At 38.3% G+C, this 22,075-nt stretch overlaps 2 protein-coding genes across 9 annotated transcripts in view; one reads left to right on the forward strand and one right to left on the reverse strand.

Annotated features, from left to right (window-relative positions):
• Positions 1-7: 7 nt before the first annotated feature.
• Positions 8-7,832, forward strand: LOC124305552 (uncharacterized). The gene is made up of 14 exons (XM_046765129.1): positions 8-272; positions 590-660; positions 744-882; positions 993-1,158; positions 1,260-1,388; positions 1,474-1,722; positions 1,792-4,074; positions 4,159-4,273; positions 4,358-4,562; positions 4,746-4,929; positions 5,038-5,202; positions 5,311-5,463; positions 5,533-5,625; positions 5,715-7,832. Exons 1-14 carry the CDS (start codon positions 225-227, stop codon positions 5,936-5,938), a joined length of 4,224 nt encoding a protein of 1,407 aa, XP_046621085.1. The 5' UTR covers positions 8-224; the 3' UTR covers positions 5,939-7,832.
• Positions 7,833-9,976: 2,144 nt separating this feature from the next.
• Positions 9,977-22,075, reverse strand: part of LOC124305435 (pro-epidermal growth factor-like) — a 40,973-nt gene continuing 28,874 nt past the window's right edge. For 7 of the 8 annotated variants that reach the window (XM_046764892.1, XM_046764944.1, XM_046764916.1 and 4 more), the window contains exons 3-8: positions 18,615-19,037; positions 13,403-13,574; positions 11,175-11,236; positions 10,801-10,933; positions 10,560-10,671; positions 9,977-10,440 (exon numbers count right to left, since the gene is read on the reverse strand). In XM_046764892.1, the coding sequence (XP_046620848.1) occupies positions 10,330-10,440; positions 10,560-10,671; positions 10,801-10,933; positions 11,175-11,236; positions 13,403-13,574; positions 18,615-19,037 (1,013 nt within the window). In that variant the 3' untranslated portion in view covers positions 9,977-10,329. The remainder of the gene's footprint in view (positions 10,441-10,559; positions 10,672-10,800; positions 10,934-11,174; positions 11,237-13,402; positions 13,575-18,614; positions 19,038-22,075) is intronic. The other variant, XM_046764898.1, reaches the window with a different exon arrangement.

Below are 22,075 nucleotides of genomic sequence, written 5' to 3' on the forward strand. Positions count from 1 at the left end.
TAGTAGTTCGCAGCATGAAAGGGATTCGCAGAGAGCTCGTCGGGTCAGAGAGGTTTCTCTCGGGTTGAGTCTTTGGATTCGGCTCTCACGACCGTGGTGTGAGTAGCGAATGTTTACTCGTTTCCACGCTGGTTTCATAATGCCTCGCATTTTTTTGTATGAATTTGCCCCATGTCAAATCCCATGCATTTTTGTTAGGATATTTATAGGTTGAGATTAACAGCATGGATTACATGGATATTGCGAAAAATGAAGACGGCTTAGAACCGCAGGTGAGTTAAATCAGGAGGTTAAAATTCAGCGCTGATTATTCAATGTTAATTAGCCGAAAGTTAGGTTAGCACAGGTTTTGCGTAGGTTATGTTGTACCGACGTTTGCTCAACGCATTTTATACCCCCTGAGATATTGTCATTCAGTCAGATATTTGGAAACACGATCCTCTCCATATTTAACATCGAAAAACACATATCATCCCCGGTAATTATTCTTCGTTTAGCTTCTAAGCCTGTGTGAATATCTGTGAAGCATTTCATCCACATTTACACTATTACTTAATACTTAAAACTAATAACAAATAAATTTTTACAGGATACAAATCACAGGGTGGAAAAGCTCAAGGAAGCACACCTTTTGTTAAAGAAAAAACTCAGCTTATCCCAGTGAGTTTCGCTACTGAATATAGCTGCTATAGATTTATAAATCTGTTGAGAGGTATAAATTAATTTTTTCTCATCTGTTGCAGCGAATTAATAAAGCAATACAATGACAAATTAAAGGAATGTCAAGAAGTCAATACTGAATTGGAAGTAACCAAGCATAATGTAGAAACAATAACACAAAAGCATAGTTCAAGCTTGATTAAAATCACGCAATTAGCACAAGTGAGTACCGAAAGTTTCAATAATCTCCTACAAAATAGTTCGGAATTCCATTCAAATTATCATTCCATGCACAAACTCAACATTGATGAAGAGACTGTTTTTATTTCTAGGAAAATGATGAGTACCGCCAAAAGATTGAGAATTTTTCAAAGACGATATCGGATCAGGAAATCAAAATTGCAGCAGATCGACAGCATGTACAACAGCTTATATGCAAAATGCAGGAGTCGGAGCAGATTCACTTATCGGAATCTAAAAAAGTGAATCACTGGAAAGGTACGACATATGCTGTGTCCACATTTTTTGAGTTTACTGCTGTTTCACTTATGTTTCCTGAAACACGAAGTTTCTATCATTTTTATTTTTTTTTATTTTAGAGAAAGCAAAGATGTTAGAAAACAAGTTGAAGGAAGACAAAAAGTTACACGAAGTTCAAATTAAAGAAAAGGAAACGCAAATCGACGTTCTAAAAACTGCTGGCACTGTGAAAAATCAAACTAAAAAGGGTATGTATGCTTAAGAAACCAGCATCTTGTTTTACTCGTCATCAATATTGCCATCACAAATAATTACTCAATATTGTGCTTACAGAAACCAAGATCACACACGAGAAATCTACGTGTATCGGTAATGAACTTGAACCAGTCATATTGAGGCCGAAAATGGTGGACAAATGCGTATTGACGAACGATTTTTACAGCATAAAAGATGATCCGTACCCTCTATTTTGTACAAAATGTGAAGTAAAATTGGACCCTGCTCCATTGGACCAGATACTCGACAAGATGTCAACCTGTCCTGCTCTCATCACAGAAGTTACATCCCCCCCTAGAAAACCTAGTAAGCACATTTGTTACTTATTTTTTATGTGGATTGAGGATCGTTTCAGCAATGAACCTATAATTTCAGTGATCACCAGGCTGCACACAAACCCTCAAGATTCAGTACAAAGGGAATTGATACAGCCTGAAGCCATAAGTGACAATGTATGCACTCTGAGTCAAAATTTGGAACATGCAGAAAAGATTTCTGACATATCAAAGTCCGATTTCAAGCGATTGGAGCATAAAATTTGCCTGCTTGAACGGGAGCTGCAAAAAACGAGAAAGAAAGATATGCGAATCAGAAATCAATGTTCCAGTTGCCAGCATCTCAAAAACTGTTACGTAGCGCCACCCTATCATAATATATTTCAATCTGGAGCTATGATGCAAACTCAAGCTGAATTTCTAGAATTTAAGAATTGGCAACAAGGTTTGATAAATCGGAAGAGAAGGTGCCCAATTAATAGCCAAAAATCTGGTAGGCGTCGAAAAAAGTGGATGAAAAAACAAAAATTGCAAGACGGTACATCAGAATGGCACATTGATCCTATTCCAGTGAGAGAACCTATAGATTTCAATCATGGCAATATGCTTAGAACGCATTCTGAGACATCGAACGACCGATTAAGAGCCAAATCACCTCTGTTGAACTGTCAAGAGACGAAGATTAAGTCATCGAAACGCCACAAGAAAAGAACTAAGGAACTATTGAACTTATTTTCTACGAGCTCATGTGCCACGTCACCAAGTCATTCAGATCTTGATTCAGATGTATTCATGGATGAAGAACTTTGCGACAAAAAGCAAATGGACTCGCCGGAATCTGAGTTGTCCATGGATCGAGAAATAGTGAGAAATTCTGATAGAATGTCCGAACATTTACTTACAAGTGAACCGGTAGAATGTATTTCTAATGAACAAATTAAAAGTGTGAAGAAACCACAGCGAAAGTCGACAAAACTTTCGTTAGTGAGAAAAATGAGGAATTTAAAAAAGATCTGCAGTGACGCAAAGCCTCCAATAAAGAATGTTGTATCTGTAAGCAACAAAAAACCACATTTAGTCCATACTCAAGTGACTGTACAGAATGCAAATATCAATAACGAACGCGGAAATGATGTTGGTTCAACTCATTTAGTTGAAAATGAAGCAAGTTTGAATGTCAACAATGATTACAGCCATGCGAAGAAACATAGAATAGCGCATACCACTCGCAAACCAGGAAACAGATCTCTGTATGGGGTGATTTCCAATTCATCAGAATTACCAAAGATTATAGAATCAGAAAAATCTTCGTTCGAAGATAAGTCTGTCAACAATAATACATTGGATAATTCTGAGGGTGAAAATGCTGCAGTATTTGAAGTATCCAATGGCTGTATAGGTAATACAGAAAGGACCAGTTACAAGAGAGATTTCAATTCCTTAGCTGGGTACGAAGGTGAAAATAGATCAAATGATATCAGTGATACTGAATTCCCTTCATTGGCAACTAAACCGAGTGTCACATGCAGAAATGGCAACACTGACAAAATTAGGTCCAATGATCGTACAGATATGAAGGAATCTGTTGTGAATAAAACTTCAGTTAACAAGGATGTGATTTCTCGTCAACCATCTATTGTTATACCCAGAATGTATTTTGACGTTGCCGGTGTTGTAAATTCCTCCAGTGGTATGCAATGCTCAGAGAGTATCGAGACAAGAAAAGACTCACCTGTACCTAATTCTGATGAAGTTAGCAAAATCGATACACCGCTAAGAATCTTAAGATCTAAAACCAAAGTCAAAAGGTCTAATAGTACAGTATCGTCAAGCACCGAGCCTACACAAACTACTGAAGATGCAGTTAACCGAAATCCCACACCTAATAAGCCTAAGAGAATATCACAGATAACAAACGTGGAACTTGCATCCCACAGTGATGTTATTCATTCACCAGAGTCTCTTGATAATGATGATGTGTTAGAGGTAGAATTAGATATTCATGATACTTCTATTTCGGTCGAATCTGATGAATGTGAAGACTCGAGGAACAAATCATTCAACAATGAGAACGCTGTTCCCATATTGGCGAAGCGACCATATAAAAAGAAAAGAAGAGTTGATGTGTTAACTCCTAGTCCCATCAGAGAGTTAAGATCAAGGAGTATATTGTTGAGCCCTTCAAAAAATTCATTAAAACATGACGGTGAGGAAACGAATAACGAGATTGCATCAAATGCCACAGAGTTAGAGTTAGCAAAGTGTAATGTCAATATGCAATGCAACAAAAGCTTTGGTCCAATATCATTGCTCGAGCAATATTTAACGGAACAAAAGTCCAGTACATGCAAGAAATTCAATAAAAAGCTACAGCAAAGAAAGGGTAAGTTCATACTCGTAATGCTAAAAACGAAAGTTGTCCACTGTCCACCCCTGTGGATTTACGTTAAAAAAAAATTCTTTTCAGAAAATCTAGTCTTGAAGGAATTGTCTGAATTAGTTGTAAACGAGGAATGGACAAAAATCACACTTTCAAATGCGACTGAAAGGCTTTCACACTTCAAAAAACATACATTAGCAAAGTGAGTTCGCATTTTCACTCTCCTTGACAAATTTATATGCAGGTATTATCAGACTATATGCACGTATTTAACCACTTCTTGCAGGTGTACAGTTGACTTCTTGTGCACAAAAGCAATGGAACATGAGTTGTTGGATCGTACTTATACACCTCCAGCTCCGATATTGTCAAAAACACAACAGCGAATTATCACTATGCTGATTGTCCTAAATCGAACGATACCTGACCTAATCAGACTTGTTCAAACTGGGATTGAGTATAAGCTTTTCCGGCTGGGTTTCGCACCTGAGGTCGATTATTGCACAAATTATATTAATGACAACAACATGCTAGACAACTTTGCACTATTCTCTGAAAATCATTTATCAAGAAAATAAGATTATTAACAAGTTTCCAAAAATATCTGATTGTGTAAAATAGCAGAGTTCCAAATAAATCAAAGAAATTCAGAGAAGAATTTGTACAAATTTCAGGTAGAAGTTGTCGAAGAACTAGTACGCGTATTCACTGCATTGGCTCGAATACAGAAAGACAGGGAAAAAATTAGAATTCTATGCTGCGATGCTATATATTGCCTTGGGATGAAGGCAATCCCTCTCGTGTACACCGTTCTTATTAGTTGGCCTGAAGTATTACCCATGGCTGGAACAAGCAATGGTAGGAGTTTTACTTATTTACTCATGCGACAAACTCCCAGATCTTTTTCAATCACCCAAAAGAAGAATAGAATATATCCTATTTAATTATTATGGATACCGTTTCCAGATCCACTGCTTCTGTGCCTAACTCAGGCGATAGTTATGCAGAGCGGCGATACATCATTCCCCAAGTTCTTGCCCCTGAAGAAGCTTCTTTCCGGCTATTATAAGTACACGTCTGACGACCCTTTCTATACAAATTTAACGCAGAATTTTATGACTGCTTTGAAAGGTAGATATGGTGCACGTTTAATACATTATATAATTCAAAATAATAATACCTACTACACTCTGTAATACATGTAGTACAATTATTGTGGTTTGAATATTTCGATTTCAGATAAACGTCAAAACGGTTTGGATACAGCAATAATACTTCTTGCTAAAAAGAAAGGTGCAATTTGGGCTTATAAGAATATTATTCAGGGTGGCTTGTTGCAGATGATCATTGAAAGGGTTCATCCGTCTATATACGATGCCTTTTGTCTCCTAGGTTTGTATCGTTTGACGTTATGATAGCTTTACGTCTAAGACGATAAAAACATCAGAAAATGTGTTTCAGGTTACATAATGCGATCATTTTCGGTAAATGACAAGGAAGGTTTCGTGAAAAACATCCTTGAACAGCTGTGTGCGCTCATGGTATCTGGAGAAGGTAAATTTGTTTCACAATTATTTGTATTCAAGTTTATACCTGATGATACTTGAACAGAAAATCTGATATTATGGAAAAATTGTTTACAGGTTCGATGCAACAGCAAGAAGGTGTTGCAACAGCACTGATAAGCTTAAATCGACACAAATTAGATGTCGTGGCAAAGACTCTTTTAAATTGGAAACCTTGCGAGCCGATTTCGGAACCAACGACTCAACTGCTGACTAACTTGTTCCGTATACACCAAACAAAGTGGTGGCTTAAATTTATCCGAAAGAACTCTATAACATTATCTATCGATGCAAAGATGTGATCCAAACCAGGTTTGCCGTATATATTATTGCAGTTTATTTCAGATGTTTACGATGATTTACTTTCATTTACTCGATACCTGATTCACACATTTCCTCTGAGTATTAAGGTTCAGAGTTTCTGATCAGTATACCAAACAGGGGCTTTAGTAATGGTTATAATCGCATCACCTAATCAATAAACTCGCTAAAGCAACAGGACATGAAGATAATTTTAATTTTTATTTATTTATACTTTGGACGCAAGGTAATTAAAATTAAAATTACGTGGGTAATTTCAAATTTTAATAACTCAGTGGTTGAATGATTACATAACATTTGCTCAGTTTTTACTCTTTGCTTGTAGATCTTGAACTACAACGAAAACGTTCATGTAATATAGCTGTAATACTTACAGGCAATATCGTAAGTACAATAAATTTCAATTCAACATTTTTATATTATTGCTACTTTATAATTCTCATTTTTCTGTCATATTATTCATGTAACTTTCAACAATGTTTTCAAGTATACTTTGTAAAATGTAGTTTCAAACGATACAATATATCATACATACGTTTTCGACATGAGAAAACCGTGTCTCGACCGTCATATTGTCATATATCTTCAAATAAGTGATAAAAGTATGGTACTTTTCATGATATATGATACGGAACGCAAATAACGAAAAAATTGATTAGATTGATCGAGGATCGGAAGGTTGCTTGACCTAGATCCTGTATCTCTAGTAACATCAGCAGGTTACTGACCGATTGCCTAGATCCTGTATCTCTAATAACATGGGCTGACGAGTACGTGGTAACAAGTAGAGATGAAGCAATTCCGATAAGACGGGGTACGACATAAAAAAAAATCGGCTCGCTACGACGTTTAATGAGTATGCAAAAGATTATAGTCTATCGCATATACAAGACTAATCATCTTTCAATATAGGGTAGAGTTCGCGACGTCGCAGCAGGAGAAGAAACGGAAAAAAAACATGATTGTTAATTGGATATTACGTGTATATATGCATAGTACCAGTCAAGAGTAATAAAACTAAAAATTGTGGTAAATAAATTAAATTCAATTATTTTTTATGCTACTAAACATTTGGGAAACAAGATTACAAGTTCTCTTTCTTTTTCGTTCATTTTTTTTTTTTTTTTTTTTTTTTTTCACTTTTAATAATAATATTTCAACATATATTCGTAAGCTTCCATACGCAGAGCACACTGGTACATGTATATTTTTTTACAAAAATAATTAACAATGTTTTTTTACAACATTGTCGATTAATGATTTTCCATTTTTTACTTTTTCTTTCTTTCTAGCTAATAAGGTTAGCAGCTTCCTTTGGATTTAGTTATTTATTTATTACTATTTATTAGTTTCAATGACGATTGCGTCACTTTGGTACATATACAACTGACAGCTTTAACCACAAGTATGTAAGGTGTAACGATGTATATTTTGCAAACTTTAATGAAATAAACAACAGTAGAACGAAGAAAAACCACACCCCTCTGCACAATCAATTTTACCTACCGGGCAACGAAGAATTAACAAATTGTAATATTGGTATTTTTGTAACCGATTTTACACGGCAGAAAATATATTAAATTTTTTCATCATTATTAATCCAAAATTAATCAGCAAAAAAATCTAGATTGTACAACAGCGGGGCGTGGTGTGATTATTAGAAACAAAAAGATACATATGGTGCTGTCTGATGTATTCAAATGCCACCACTGTCTTCACGTGTTATTAAATATATTAGATCACGTTACAGGTTCGTTAATAACTCTACTACGATTTTGGTACTGTATTATAAGTCGAGAATATCGTCATTACCGATCTACATACGTAGTTTAGTTTTATTACGTTCTTTTTTTTCTCGCAGTCGACTGAGTTAGACAAAAGTTAGGAAAAAAGAGTAGAAAAACAAAGGCCACTGCCGGCTCTGCACGTCACACGCTTCATTCAATTTCTCCCATCACGCATTCGCTCACGTATATCATCAATCGCACCGCATAACATGTTGCAACATGTCCTTATAAAAAGTTATTACAATTATTATACTATTATTAATAATAATAATAAATTAGGAACCAAGTACAATATAATAAAGAATAATGAAAAGTTAAATAAGAATACAATATTTACGTTTACCTATTACTATTTATAAATTTTACTTTACTTTTATTTTTACGTTCTTCAACTCCTTTATCGTATGATTCTCTTTATACAGGGGAAAAAAAATATTCCGAGGCTACGCGATTTGTGTTCGTATTTTTTCTTTTCATTCTTTCTACTACCTCTTTCTCTGTTATATCAACGAGTTAGGTCTAATTTAAATACTGGGGGAAAATGATTGATTGCAATTATTACAAAGTAATAATTGTCACTTAAATTATTTATATACTTATATATAAATATAAATATATAAATAGATTTATATGTATAGATACGCAAATAGAAGGGGAGGAAAACAGAACAGATTTAAAAAAACATGGAAAAAAAAAATTTGAAAAAAACACAAAGGAAAAGAAAGAGAAGTAAATATCTGTTCCTGAAGTATTATCTACAAATATACAAATCATTAATTGGATATTTCATGTTATTATGTTAATCCTATGAAATAATTATATACGTTACAGGCTAAATTAAATTAGCGTTTTATTTATATATAATAATAATAATAATCATGATGATGATGATGATGATGATGATAATAATAATATATTTCGTAATACGAAACAACAATAGATTGGTGTTCTGCAAGGGAATCACTTTTTTGTAATTGATTTAATATAATAGCAATAATAACAGACTCGACATTTTGTTCGTTTCGCGTGTACATATGTAATATAAGTTAGGCACGTGGGCAGCCCTAAAGATAATTTACTATTTACAAAAGAGGCCCGCCTCACTCGCGTTTACTACGCTTTCAATTATAAAGCGAATTTTGTATTATAGAAATTCATACTTGTGGCTGCTACAAGTAAAAATTCATAACCATAGGCACCGACCATAATTATAATTTAAAAATTATAAAAATTAATCCGTATTCGGGAGCGGAAAGAGACACAGAAAAATTGTAATAAAAAATAAATATGAATGAATGAGCGAATGAAACTGAACTTTAATTATTATAAACATTTTTTATCTATTTTATTTGTACCGTTAAAAAATATTTAAATTCTGAACTGATCGTTTTTGCTTGTAGTAGTTTATCTCTCTCTCTCTCTCTCTCTCTCTCTCTCTCTCTTTCTCTCTCTCTCTCTCTCTCTCTCTCTCGCTCTCTCTCTCTCTCTCTCGACGGTGATGTTATGACGAACAAAGTGAAAAAAATAAAGAATAAATACACGAATTGTTGGCAATAAATTAACAGTTAGATTTTTTTAAATAGTTCTCTTATCCGTTTTTCACACTTCATTTCACACACAATAATCTTTCTTTACCGGATCGATCTAAAATATCATGTAATAAAAAAAAAACGAAGATACATTAAAAGGAAATGATCGAACAGTGAACAAAAGCTTCGGTCCCGAACCGAGCCCTGATAATACATAATTACGATTACGAAGTGGTGCCGTTTCTATCCGGTGTTGAAATTGAGTAATTTTCTTCATTTTACGACATAAACTGCACGTTCGGAATGTTTCGACGATTAATTATTGGTAGATTATCTATCAGTTAGGATTCCCGGGGGGGACGGGCATCGAGGCGTCGTCCGTTTGATTAACAAACCATACTGAATATCGAGTGTGTATATGTATATAAGCGCGTGCTAAGCACAAGGCATCTTTTTTGACTGTTTTATGGAACTGAAATGAATTCCTTTCATTTTCTCTAACCAGCCTACTTAATATAACTAAATTTTCTTATAATTCCATCAATATTGGTTAGTATTTTTATTTTTTTAAATTTTATTAGTGAATATATACATATATAAATAAATATATATGTATATATGTATATTTATATATATATCTATGTATATATGTATAGAGTTTTTTGATCAATCAGTGTCTTGTTGCTATCTTCACTGTGTACACATCACTTTTTTTTTTTTTTTTGTTCCGGACTAACACTCTCGATACAGAAGTAGAAAAAAAGAAACCTCTGCGCGCTTCGATATAATTATTATAATTAACAATTATTTGGTCACTGATTAGAGCATGCGCGCGTATGATTATTGTTTTGGTCGTCCGCTGATTGCATATCGAAGGGACAGTCTATGTTCTGATCTGTAAAAGTCAGCAACGTAGAGATGCGGAGGAAACAAACACGAGAAGTGAGTGTTGCAGCAGTCGTAGCACTTTTTGGTTTTCTTCACAGAGTTTATCGTAAGGCAGCTTTATAACTAAGCGCCGGAAGAAACTTTTCAGTTTTTCTTTTTAAATTTCCCTTACTGATTGTTTGACCGTTTCCCTTCGCTTATCGATGCCATTCTCGTCGATTCGGTTGACAAGTAATTCCATTCCGGCATTTTAGTTTGTTCTATGGAAGGACTCCCGTTCTGAAAAATAAGAAATTCGGGTTTGAGTCGTTACCACGCTAACCAAATCTGTTAAGGAGATTTCAAATATGCCTCTATAATTGAAAAATGAAAACACCATGATTCAGGTTGTCTCTTACAATGTGATTGGAATTTTTCGCCATGAAAATCCTGAGGGATCGACCATGGTTACTGAAAGGCCTGAGCTCCGGATCCCGACCCGGTCCGTCGACGGTGTCCACACAGTTACTGCTGAGGAGGATAAAGACACATTGGTGAACATATAGTTATCGGATATCACAAATCAAACGATACTTTTCTTTTTCAATGGTAAAATATACGTACATATTAATTAATAATAAATAAAAAAAAATAACTCACCTGGTGCGCAGCTCTTTTTGTTTACGTTTACAGTGGATGTACGTAGCTATGCAAATAATAACAACCAAAAATACTGCTATGGTGGCGCCTCCCGCTATGCTCGCAGTTTCCAACATCACACGTTGCCGCGAAGCTGGAAAGTTGAAAAAAAAAAAGAAAAAAGCAAATAAATAGAAGAAATTCAGCGTTGAGTAAATATTGTATATAACTTGGTCCGTTGAAATTCAGTTAATGTGTTAAATATTTATGCACAAAAACTCGACACAAGCGGTTTCGAGAATGAATCAGAAACCAATCTGTCAAGATACTTTTTTAGTTTTATCTTTTGCAGATCTTTCCTACGATACATTTAACAGCGTACAGTATATACTCACGTAAATAGGAACCATCCAGATCCTTGAACTCGCATCTTTCCCCGACATATCCGTTCGCACATCTGCAAAAAGTGAAGAACTATTTTCAAAAATTTTTTCTTCGCACAAATTAGAATCTACCTTGTAAATGTAACTGCAATGTCCATGGTTTTATCCACAAATACTACAATTAACACAATTTTATTATCAAAACATTCACGTACTATAAGAATTTCTTTACGTGAATCACGATATCATTAACATATATGTACATATAGTACGTACGTATATTAGACTACATTCGTCAATTTATCTATCTTTTTTCCAACCGTCTTTACGGTGGAAAAACTTCTGCCATTTTTCTCTATCCCTTCCAACGTATAAAGGAAATATTACTTCGCTCGAGCGTAAGACGAAAAAATAAATGTCAAAACGAGAAACGTCAACGAAACTGCATGATCAGTGATGGTAGGTAGGTAGGTGGTTGGAATTCGTTGATCTCTTGTCTTTTATGTAAAAAATATTACATACTATACACGTATATGAATACAATTTACACAAACACACAGGTACAAGGAAAAGTATGAATGATTCAGTGGTTCGCACGTCTGGGAGGTCTTCTTCACCCCCTCGCTCTCTCCGTCTCTCTTCGTCCAATTCTCATCTTTATACCTACCTACATAGATAGACAGACACAACGCGTAGAAACGAAACGTAAAACTCTGCTGCGTACGCGCGTTTAGGAATTTTTGGCAGACGTGTTACCTTGAAGAGGGTAAGGATTAACCGGCACAATAACGTCGTTCGCCGACCGTCTAAACTACGGTATAATTCCTGCATCTCTTTCTTTTTCTCGTATATACGTACGTGTGTGTGTGTGTGTATTCTTTCGAATGCCGCCACCGCCGCCGCAGCAACCCGCCGCGTTTACGCGTAGTAACTGTAAGTACATAATAGATAGAGAGAGAGAGCAGCCTACGATTCAAATTATTCCATTCCGGGATCCCACAGCTTCAGTCTAGGCTCCCGGGCCGCGGCATACCAGAATTTAGCCATCAGGTTGCGGACAATTCATCCCGGCCCGCGCCTTTCCTGCGGTATTCTTCAAACGTTCACCGAAAACCGACAAAACCCACCCTCTCACATACCTACGTGCGTAAAGGCGATTTACGATTTTTATCCCACTTGACCAAAAGGATAAAAGCAAAGAGCCGGGGGCGGCGAGAGTGAATGGGGAAACAAAAATAACGTTCGCTTCCGAGAAAGAAAAATTTCACAAACTTGCATACCTACGGAAAACACAGTTTCAGTCACGTTTTCATTCATACAAGTTATTTACTTTCCTCGGAAATACCCGCAGATTTATCGATTTTCTTTATTTATTTTTCTTCTCACAGAAGTTTCAAAGCTTCCCTCGGACTCGAACCGATGATCTTTGTACGAGATCACAGGTTCTCATTCCCGTCTTGGCAATAATATGCCCTGTAACGATTGCAAACGACCAATCTTTTACAGCCTGCGACACTATATATATATATATATATATATATATATATATTCATTCGCGAAAACCGCAAATCAGCATCGTTATGTGCACGTAAATAATTGTATATAACATATATATATACACACTTATGTACATACAACGTACATAATACTGCGTATTGTATACAGCGGTGAAATGAATTGGTAATGAAAGGACCTCGAGCACGGAAACGCGGACCGTTTGCCGTTCAAGTTCGACGAAGACAGAGTGAGTTTCCCACGGTAATTACCCCAGCAGCGCTTTCCTGACCACCGTCAAAGACTCGCAGCAGAGCTATAAAGCTACGGGGGAAGGGTCTGACGGTTTTTCTCCTCCTTTGTCGTCATATATATATATATATATATATATATATATATATATATATATATATATATATATTATATACCTATATATACCCCTAACGATATTACTCCTATTTTCTTCTTTCATCGTCGAATCGAAATTTAGCCAAAACTCGTATAAGCGTGTAAGATTATATGGTGTAATGCAATCGACTGCAGCATTGACGAGAAAAACGGATTTGTTTCTTTTTTTTTCACACTTTTAACGTAAATTTGATAAATATATCTCAACCGGCACAGTTACCGTAATCTCATTACTCTTACAGATATATATATATATATATATATATATATATTTGCGGTAAATTATTGAGAAGCGAGAGCTGCTGCAACGCCGTGTATATGTAATACGCAATACTTACAAACAATTGTAGAGAACCGAATCGGCGATTTTAACGGTGAAACAAGTAGCTCCGTTCAGACAATACCATTGCGCGTAGTCATCCGGACACTTGTACATGTGGAATGTGATATTGGGTCGAGGCGTCGGCGTCGGTGGTCGTGGCTTTGGCGTAGACCGTGACGAGCATGCATCTGCACCAGGGAATCAGAGAAAAATACAAAACGCAGATTAGACACAGGGCATGAAAAAAAATAAAAAACAAGGTGAAAAATTATTCTTACATCATTATTACACGAAGCTGAAGTTCTACTGGCAGCAAGAGTCGGAAGCCGAACGTGCGAAACTTTTTGGAAATAGAAAAATGCAGTTCAGTTTTATCCTCGCAATTTGTATAAAAGTACGCGAGGGTTCTTCGAGGTATTTGAAAAAAGAACAATTTTCATTGCCTTATTCGAACGAACGTTGAAACGTTTCGGTTGCTAATTCTGTCTGCCAGCTTCAATCTCGTCATTGTTACACATTACACTCGTATTTCAGGGTAAACGTGATTAAATTCCACATACATATTATATACATAATTACATACTTATAGTTGTATAATAATGCGTGCGAAAACCATACGCTCGTGTACAAGCATATTAGTATATAAAAAAAAAAGAAAGAGAACTGAATCTAGAATACGGATTACTACAACGATTCGTGTGTACAATAATATGTGTTTCGATGAAAAAAAATCCTCCGCAACGTACTCTACAATGATGGAATACTTTTACTACTGTGCCACAGCAGCAGCAGACCGGACTCTCAATGTACAGCACATTGACGGACTTTCACTAATTCATATCCAGTTTATGTGAGTATAATTTATATACATCCTTGTCCGGTTTGCGAATCGGTATAAAAAGAATTCCTGGACAGTTGTCAATACGTTTCCTTGTTTTTTGCAAAATTCTACCACAATCTACGCGTATATTATATATATATATATACTATAAAGCGATAGAAAATTGTATGGTAAAGGTACGAAGGATAGCCGGCTGCAGATATCTCGTACACCTGATGCATAATAGATATAAGCGCATTAAGCGATTGAAATATCGGGAATGAAAATCGAACCCGCGTTTATAATGGATCGCAATAACGCCATATAATATAACGATCAATTAAAGAAGACGGGATATAATAATACCCCGGCGCGATACAGCTGGTAAGGTATATAATGCGCGTGGCGCGCTCATGTTCGGGTCCGGTCGGTTCGTTTTAAGGTTCACCGTGACTAAATCGTGTAAGTAGGTAGGTAGGTACGTATTTAGAGGCGTGTAAGGATACGCAATACATGTACACACACGTAGGCCTATTACACGCGTATATAGTAACGTCAAAATACGTACGTCAATTAAGTTGGCTAACAAGTTTACCGCGGCAAAACTCACTTATCCCATTACCTGATCCCACAGAGAGCATACATACACCCACCCCACTCGCTCATCGGGCGCATCGTACAACGTATGTATGTACACCACCATCCGTAATAGACCTCCCCTGCCTGTACAATAATGAACAAGATGAAAAAAAATAGAATAAGGAGAGAATACGCGTGTAGAGGGGGGAGAAGGCACGATGCGGGGCTGAAAAATTGCAATGCGCGCGTGTATGTATGTATATACGTGTTTGTGGTACAGACGTATCAAACGCATGTGGGCTTGCATGCACACGGCGTCGTCGTCGTCGTCGTCGTCGTCGTGTTGCTGCATCGACGAAGTTCAACGTTTGTCAAATAAGTGCTTTAGAAACTTCCGAATGGTTCTAGTTTTGGTCAAACATAAAAGAGCTGGCGATATTCTATGCCCCGGGGGAGTGTCTGCCTGACTGGCTGCGTCGCGATGCCTCCTCTCTCTCTCTCTCTCTTCGTCCCTACCTACGCCTGCTTGTCTGCACGATCGTCCCTGCGCCGCGTGTTACCAGCGTATGGGTATTATAACTGTATGAATGAATGAAGGCTGCATGGAGCAGAGGAGGGGGGGGAGGAGGAGGAGGAGGAGGAGGAGGACGAGGAAGAGGAGGAGGAGGAGACTACGGGGAGGTCCTTGCGAGGAGCGGAGCACCATAGCTAGCTGCTGCTGCTGCCGCTGCTGCTGTTGCAGTTACAGGAGTGCACAAAACCGCTGCACCGCATCTGCCCTCTGCTCCGACCCGGCCAAACGCCGCGGCTATCTGTCACCTGTTCAAATTTTCACAATCTGCTGTGCGTCTCGCGTACACATAAGCATATATATACACCCATGTACATACATACGTATACTGGATGCAAAAGGTGTGCGCGTGTATGGGTGTACGTATTATAATGCGGATATGTTGTAATGAAACGAGGTCTGCGCGTACGTGACGACTCAGGCGAGATGACAAAATTCTTCTGCATTTTCGTCATTTCTGTTTCAGAGCTTTGGAACAAGATTCCTCGGTAAAAATCCCTACAAGTTTGCTTACCACGTTCGTTATTACACGCATACGCGACGTATGCGGGTTATAACATTATACAAACGAAAGTTCGTTATTTTCTTTTCGTTTTTTGTTTCTTCTTACATACATTTTCGCCAAAAGTTTACGTCGATTTTCATTATATTTACATTTTATTCTTTACTTTCCACTTCTATCGCCACGTATTTGAAAAAGCACACATCGCCTGTGCAATAAATTTTCTCAAACAGCATCCAAGTATTAACCAACGATTACCTATACCGAAATTAGCGATTTTACAGGTAATAAAAAAATGAAAGTTAAAAATCAAATAAAAACAGAATAAATAGTAAAAAATTCGAAAATTTTTTGACGCGTTCTTACAACGATGTACATTGTACAATGTACGTACATCGTGTACGAAAAAGCACACGGATCTGTAAATTCGAGACGGTCAGGGTCAGACGTCGGCCGAGTGGCATGGAATGCCCCATGCGTGTGTACGTGCGTATGCGTGTGTGCGTGTATATACATACATATACCCATGTTACACGAGCGTCGCGCCGTCGCGGCACGCAGAAATGCACAAGTCGCGACATCGCTGTGCAGATTCCGTCCTACGGGCTAATACGCGGTTATATTGCGGTACCCGACGCACATGCGTATAGGTATACCTACGTAGAGGCATTTCCCATGCCTGTGCCTAAACACACACTCACGCACGCACGCAAACAGAGACACGCGTATATACCTATTCAAACGCGTACACTTGCCGCGAGATACGGCCGACATACGCGTAGAAACTTGGGTTGCGCAAAGGAAAGTCAGTCAAGTAGCGGGCTTTGAAGCAACTCAACTTGCTTTTTTTTATTACTTCATTTTAAAATGTACATATACGTGGACGATACTCACACGATGACATTAGCGACGCGCGTGGGTTTAACGCACGTGTATCGTACAGAAGGCAAGCCGCGAAATTCGGCTAGACGATTCATCGCATCGCACGCATATCGGCGACGCATTCCTAACCAACGACTCGCGGACGAGACGCCAGGTGATTGGCCTCGCCATTTCCGACCCGCTCTGTAGCGTGCGGATATATAGATATAGAGGGATGTTGTACCTACGTCGCGCGTATTTACGCGTTTACACACCGACGATACGTGTCAGGGTGGCTCATTTATTGACCTTTTTTTTCCTCAAGGTGCTACTCGAGAAATTTGTGACAAATAGTGAAAAATGATTGCAGCAATACCTGGAGGTGGTAGGAATATTTAATAATATTTTTTATTTATTTTTGTGTGTACGCCTTACGGACTTGCACGTATATATTAGTTTATTCTTTCCGTATCGCGGTCCAATTAATCGTTCACCAATCAACGACAAACTGCGCCTAACAAATCCGCAGTTGGCTGTTCTCGTCTTTCATCCCAAAAGATTAATAGTATCGGAGAAATTTGGATAACAGTTTTTGCTACCGAAAGATGAGTATCGCATATCACCTTAATGTCCCAATTTAGTTTACAGTACTGATTTTTATGAACAATGATTAATTGGACCACGATACGAGAGAAATAAACTAATAAAAAGTCCGTAAGGTGCAGACATAAGAATAAATAAAAAGTATTACGATAATCGGTACCGATCTCGAAATATTTTCCTACCTCCTCCAGGTCTTACGACAATCTTTTTTTCAACCCTTGTCATAAATTTTTCGAGTAGCACTAACAAAAAAAAAAAAACAAAAACAAAAGTTAAAACATGACTCACCCTAACACACGCGTACATACATGTGAATCTGCGCGGTTTCACCTCGAGCGTGATAATCGCGATGATAATGTTTATTATATTCGTCTAGCTTTGTTAAATCTAATCATGTACGATTATTTATTTCATATCGTTATCGTCGTTCGAAAAATGAAGAGAAAACGAAACACGATCGTAGTTTCTTTTGGTATGAATTAAATCAACCGTCAACTGAGATCGATTTATGATTAAACAAGGGACAAAGATACATGTGACGTGTCAAAATTCGCCTGGCACTAGCACCCGTATTTTTTACCGAATGAAATCAACTCGTATGATTCTGCGGTACGGTAAAAAGACTCGGTATATAAGGTCTCGCGCAAAATTATCCAACTGATTTCGTCGTGACCTGACCGATCGTATAATCGCATCAGCTCGAACAAATTGAAGAAACTGAACGAACGTCGAAACGATGAGTCAATCGTTTAACATTGCAACTCGGAGCATTGAAATAACAAAGAATAGAGAAATATCTACAACGGGTGATATTAAGAGGCGGGGTTGAAGTTCCGAATTTGAAAAGTTCCGAAAGCGCCAAATTCCGAATGTTTTTACGGCAAAAGTTAAAGTAAAGAAATGAAACCTTGACGAAACGTCAAAGTTCCGAAAGTGCGAGCGTAAATATTTGACTCGGTGAAGATTTTCACCATTTTCATCTTTCTTCGTTGTGAATTTTCGATATTTTTACGTTCGGAATCCTGGTCGTTCGGATTTTCAATTTTTCTAATATTTTCCACCCACTCGTCGAGTAAACTACGCTGTACGAGTATGTATATTTAAATTTCCACAATTATACTCCCTCGAGACTTTACGCCTCGTAACAATGCTCTACAGTAACTTGAATATCCGCAACTTTTGAGCCGAATACGTAATTCGCGACAACTCGATTTCGTAAAAGATTTCAAACTCCGTCGCGACATCAATCAACGTGCACACATCGTATAGTAAAATGAAATTGAACCATGTACCTGCGATACCGAACAGCGAGTAGCTGACGATAAGTACGAAGGTAGCAACATAGGTTGGTATCCGACAGGTAACTCCTCTCGTCCTCGATGAAAAAGAGGCGTTGGTTTCGTTGCAGGCATCGCGGTCATCTCTGACGTCGTGCCTGGGTTTAAGGCTCGTAGAATTAGTAAGGGTGGTCGTCCTCGTGTTTCTCCCTCGCTCCGCATCCTCGCCCCTCGATCCTCGCTGCTCCTGGTGCACCAGGGTGCCGTTGCTGCCGCAGCAGGCTGCGCGCCTCTCTCCCTCCTCCTCCTCCTCCTCCTCCTCCTCATCGTCATCCCCCTCATCCTCCTCCTCCTCCTCATCCTTCGCCACCTCCACCTCCACTTCGTTGCCGGCGGCGGGTGTTCCTCCCGATGTCTTCCGCACGTGCCGTCGCCTCCCTGTAACCAAATACGAGAGGTCTGATGCAGCAGTCGGCCACCACTTCGTCCGCAAAGCGTGTTTATAATTTTTTTGTTTTCCCAATTCATTTATTTATTTATTTATTTTTGTTGCCTCTGCCTGTTGAACCTCATCTTTTTCTCCTCTCCTTTCGTCTCATCTCGTCTCAATGCCGGCCGCACGCGGCGTTCGCATTGCCGACGAATGACGAAGAGAGCAAAAGGAGAGTAAAAAGAGAGTGAAAAAAGAAAGAGGAGCCGAACCACCGTACGCCGCTAATCTGTTTCACGCCCTGCCAATCTCTGTATACGTTCGAGTACAACGACGCACCCACGTGTCGCGTGTCGCGTGTCGCGTGTCCCGCCTTGCATCCTATCCTGTAACACGACGGTGACACCCCGCGTGAATGAATGAGCCTTGCGAGCGAATAACGACGTAATAACGCGTGCGCTCTCCCCCCCGACCGATACTCAATATATCGGAGGTGATCTACACCCCATTTCCTCAATTTCTCTTTTCATCCCGACGTTCTATCAACCTCGACGATCTCTTTGTCGTATGATTTTTCACCGCATCTGTATCCTGCGATACGTCGCCTAGTAAGAGTTGGACTAAGGTTCGGTGGACAAGTTAGACAAACATATATCGCGCGTATGAGACGTACACTGTCTAAATACGAGCAACCTTTTATACCCGACGGCGTTAACCCGTTTTGCGAATAACTGCAAGAACCTGTTGTTCGTTGATAAATATTATTCGTTGTAACGTAAGCTTGCGGGTAACCTCTTAAATGTACGAAAAATTATATTATTTTTAAGCGAATTCCGCAACGTCGCAACGAAATTTGAAAAAAAAATTTAATACTTCGCGTTTATCGCGACATCGACCATCCGTGTGTTACGTATTACGATGAAGAGATGACGACAATGAAGATGAACGCGCGTCACCTGCGGTGCGGTGTTACAATGCATGCGATACGTGCAGCGGTACATACGAAGCGAGTTTGAGCGAAAAAAGACCAAGTTACACCTACATTATGATGCGCACGCTCCGAAGCGATCCGCTGTACATAATATCACGCATCTGGGTTCACAGGTATATCACATACCGTACACACGCAGGGAGACCTTCTTCAACTTTGTAACCATTTTTACACCACAGATATAAAAACACACATAGTCTTATGTATATACTTTCTCGTACCATCTGTCGCTGATATTATATAGGTATACGTACATATATGACACGCGCGTGTGCGTGCACGTACAACTTTCGAAGGTATATCCTACCTCCCGAGCATAAAAATTCATTTTACATACACGACACGCGTATGTAAGGAACAGCAGCCGTGATGCAGTTTTGCAACGAACCTGCGTATCGTGTATAATTTGCGATAAGAATTGGTTTGTAAACCGATCTGTAAATCCGCAGAGAATAGGTGAAATAGTTTCAAATTCTTTTTGCCTTTAGTTATTCAGCCCGCCTTGCTAACCAAAATCCGCGTCTCTGAGTATAACAAGTACTCGGTGAATGTATGAAGAAAAATGCAAGTACGCAAAGAATGCGGTATTAAAATTAACCGCTAATTACAATACACGGAGGAGATCACGTCCATCTACCCAAATATCTCGCTTATTATACTCTCTGTCTCTTAAATTACGAAGATGAAGATCTCGCGAGAGATCGCGACGCAGTTACGTCATTCGCGTGGGTGTCGTCCTCTGTCGTGTAACATTTCTGGTACCGCGGCCTCTTCACCCACAACTATAATCCTGCATATTACAGTACATGGCGTGTGTGTGTGTGTGTGTGTGCGATTACTATCTTTCACATATAAGACATATGTACACCTACCGGGGTTCGTACGCTTTTTGGAAACCGAAATTCCCTGACTTTTCCAGGTGTTCCGGAAAATTTTCTTTCTTATTAATACTAATACCTTCAATATTACTTAGTAATTAATTTACTATCCGACTACTAATTTACAAACAACAGCCAGCGATTTTCAGTAAGAAAAAAACGAAAGGAGCTTCGATATCAATTAATTCACGTATAAGAACGAGTTTATTTCTTCAAGAAACTTAAAATTCCAATCTTATTTTCGAAATTCCCTGACTTTTCCCTACTGTAAGAAATTCCCCGAGTTTTCCCAGTTTTCCAGGTTTTTCCTGTGCGTACGAACCCTGACCTACGTACAACCATCTATCCGCCTATCAATCTTACACATTAATTTTAATCAATTTAATATCAATTTTATTATCGACGATTCCATGGATATTAGATTATTAAATATATGAATAAATTTCCAGATGAAACTAAAATTACTTGTATTTATTATTATTATATATATACCTGTATTATATGTACAGAATATTAAATCGAGAGGAAAAAATGTGCTCGTGCGTATACAAGATACGAACCGTAATTAAAATAACAACTATACGCGATAAAAAGATACGCATACGTGATAACCGATAACGCAAATTGGATCCTACGGGTACGCGTGTAGGTATAATAATTGTCCGTCGTGCGTTGGTATGCAACGGCTTTATAATTTCTCGCATAATACGTAGGTACACCTAATACCTAATACCTAATATACACCTGATTTGCATAGATACGCAAGGTACGACGCAGGTAAACGGGGGAAAAACGCCGCGAGGTAAGATAACGGCGATGTGTATCAGCGGACGGACTGACTGAGGTATTTTTGACAAACGCGTGACGTCATATCGTCAGGCACGCTGCGTCGTATACCTATACCCATACCTAAACCTAAACCTACACCCCAACGTTTCTCCAAAGTTGGTGAGTTTATATTATACCTGCCGCATTGCAGGCAAAGCCCTCCTCGTACCTGCTGTCGTGCCTTATCGAATGCCTCCGGGGCGCTTCTTCTTCTTCTTTTACCTTCGCATCGTGTGGTGTTCTTCTTATTGTTAATATTCTTGTTATTGATATCGTTATCGTTGTCGTTATTGTTATTGTTATTATTGGTACCTGCGAGTACAGGTAACGCAAAGAATTTTTACGTAGA

Source organism: Neodiprion virginianus, chromosome 1 (assembly GCF_021901495.1).
Source record: "Neodiprion virginianus isolate iyNeoVirg1 chromosome 1, iyNeoVirg1.1, whole genome shotgun sequence".
Taxonomy (NCBI): domain Eukaryota; kingdom Metazoa; phylum Arthropoda; class Insecta; order Hymenoptera; family Diprionidae; genus Neodiprion; species Neodiprion virginianus.

Coding starts and splice junctions, on each gene's coding strand:
- LOC124305552 (XM_046765129.1), top strand. CDS start 225: ATGGATTACATGGATATTGCGAAAAATGAAGACGGCTTAGAACCGCAG. Junction 4,075..4,158: donor AAAGCTACAGCAAAGAAAGG/GTAAGTTCATAC, acceptor AATTCTTTTCAG/AAAATCTAGTCTTGAAGGAA. Junction 4,274..4,357: donor AAAAAACATACATTAGCAAA/GTGAGTTCGCAT, acceptor CACTTCTTGCAG/GTGTACAGTTGACTTCTTGT.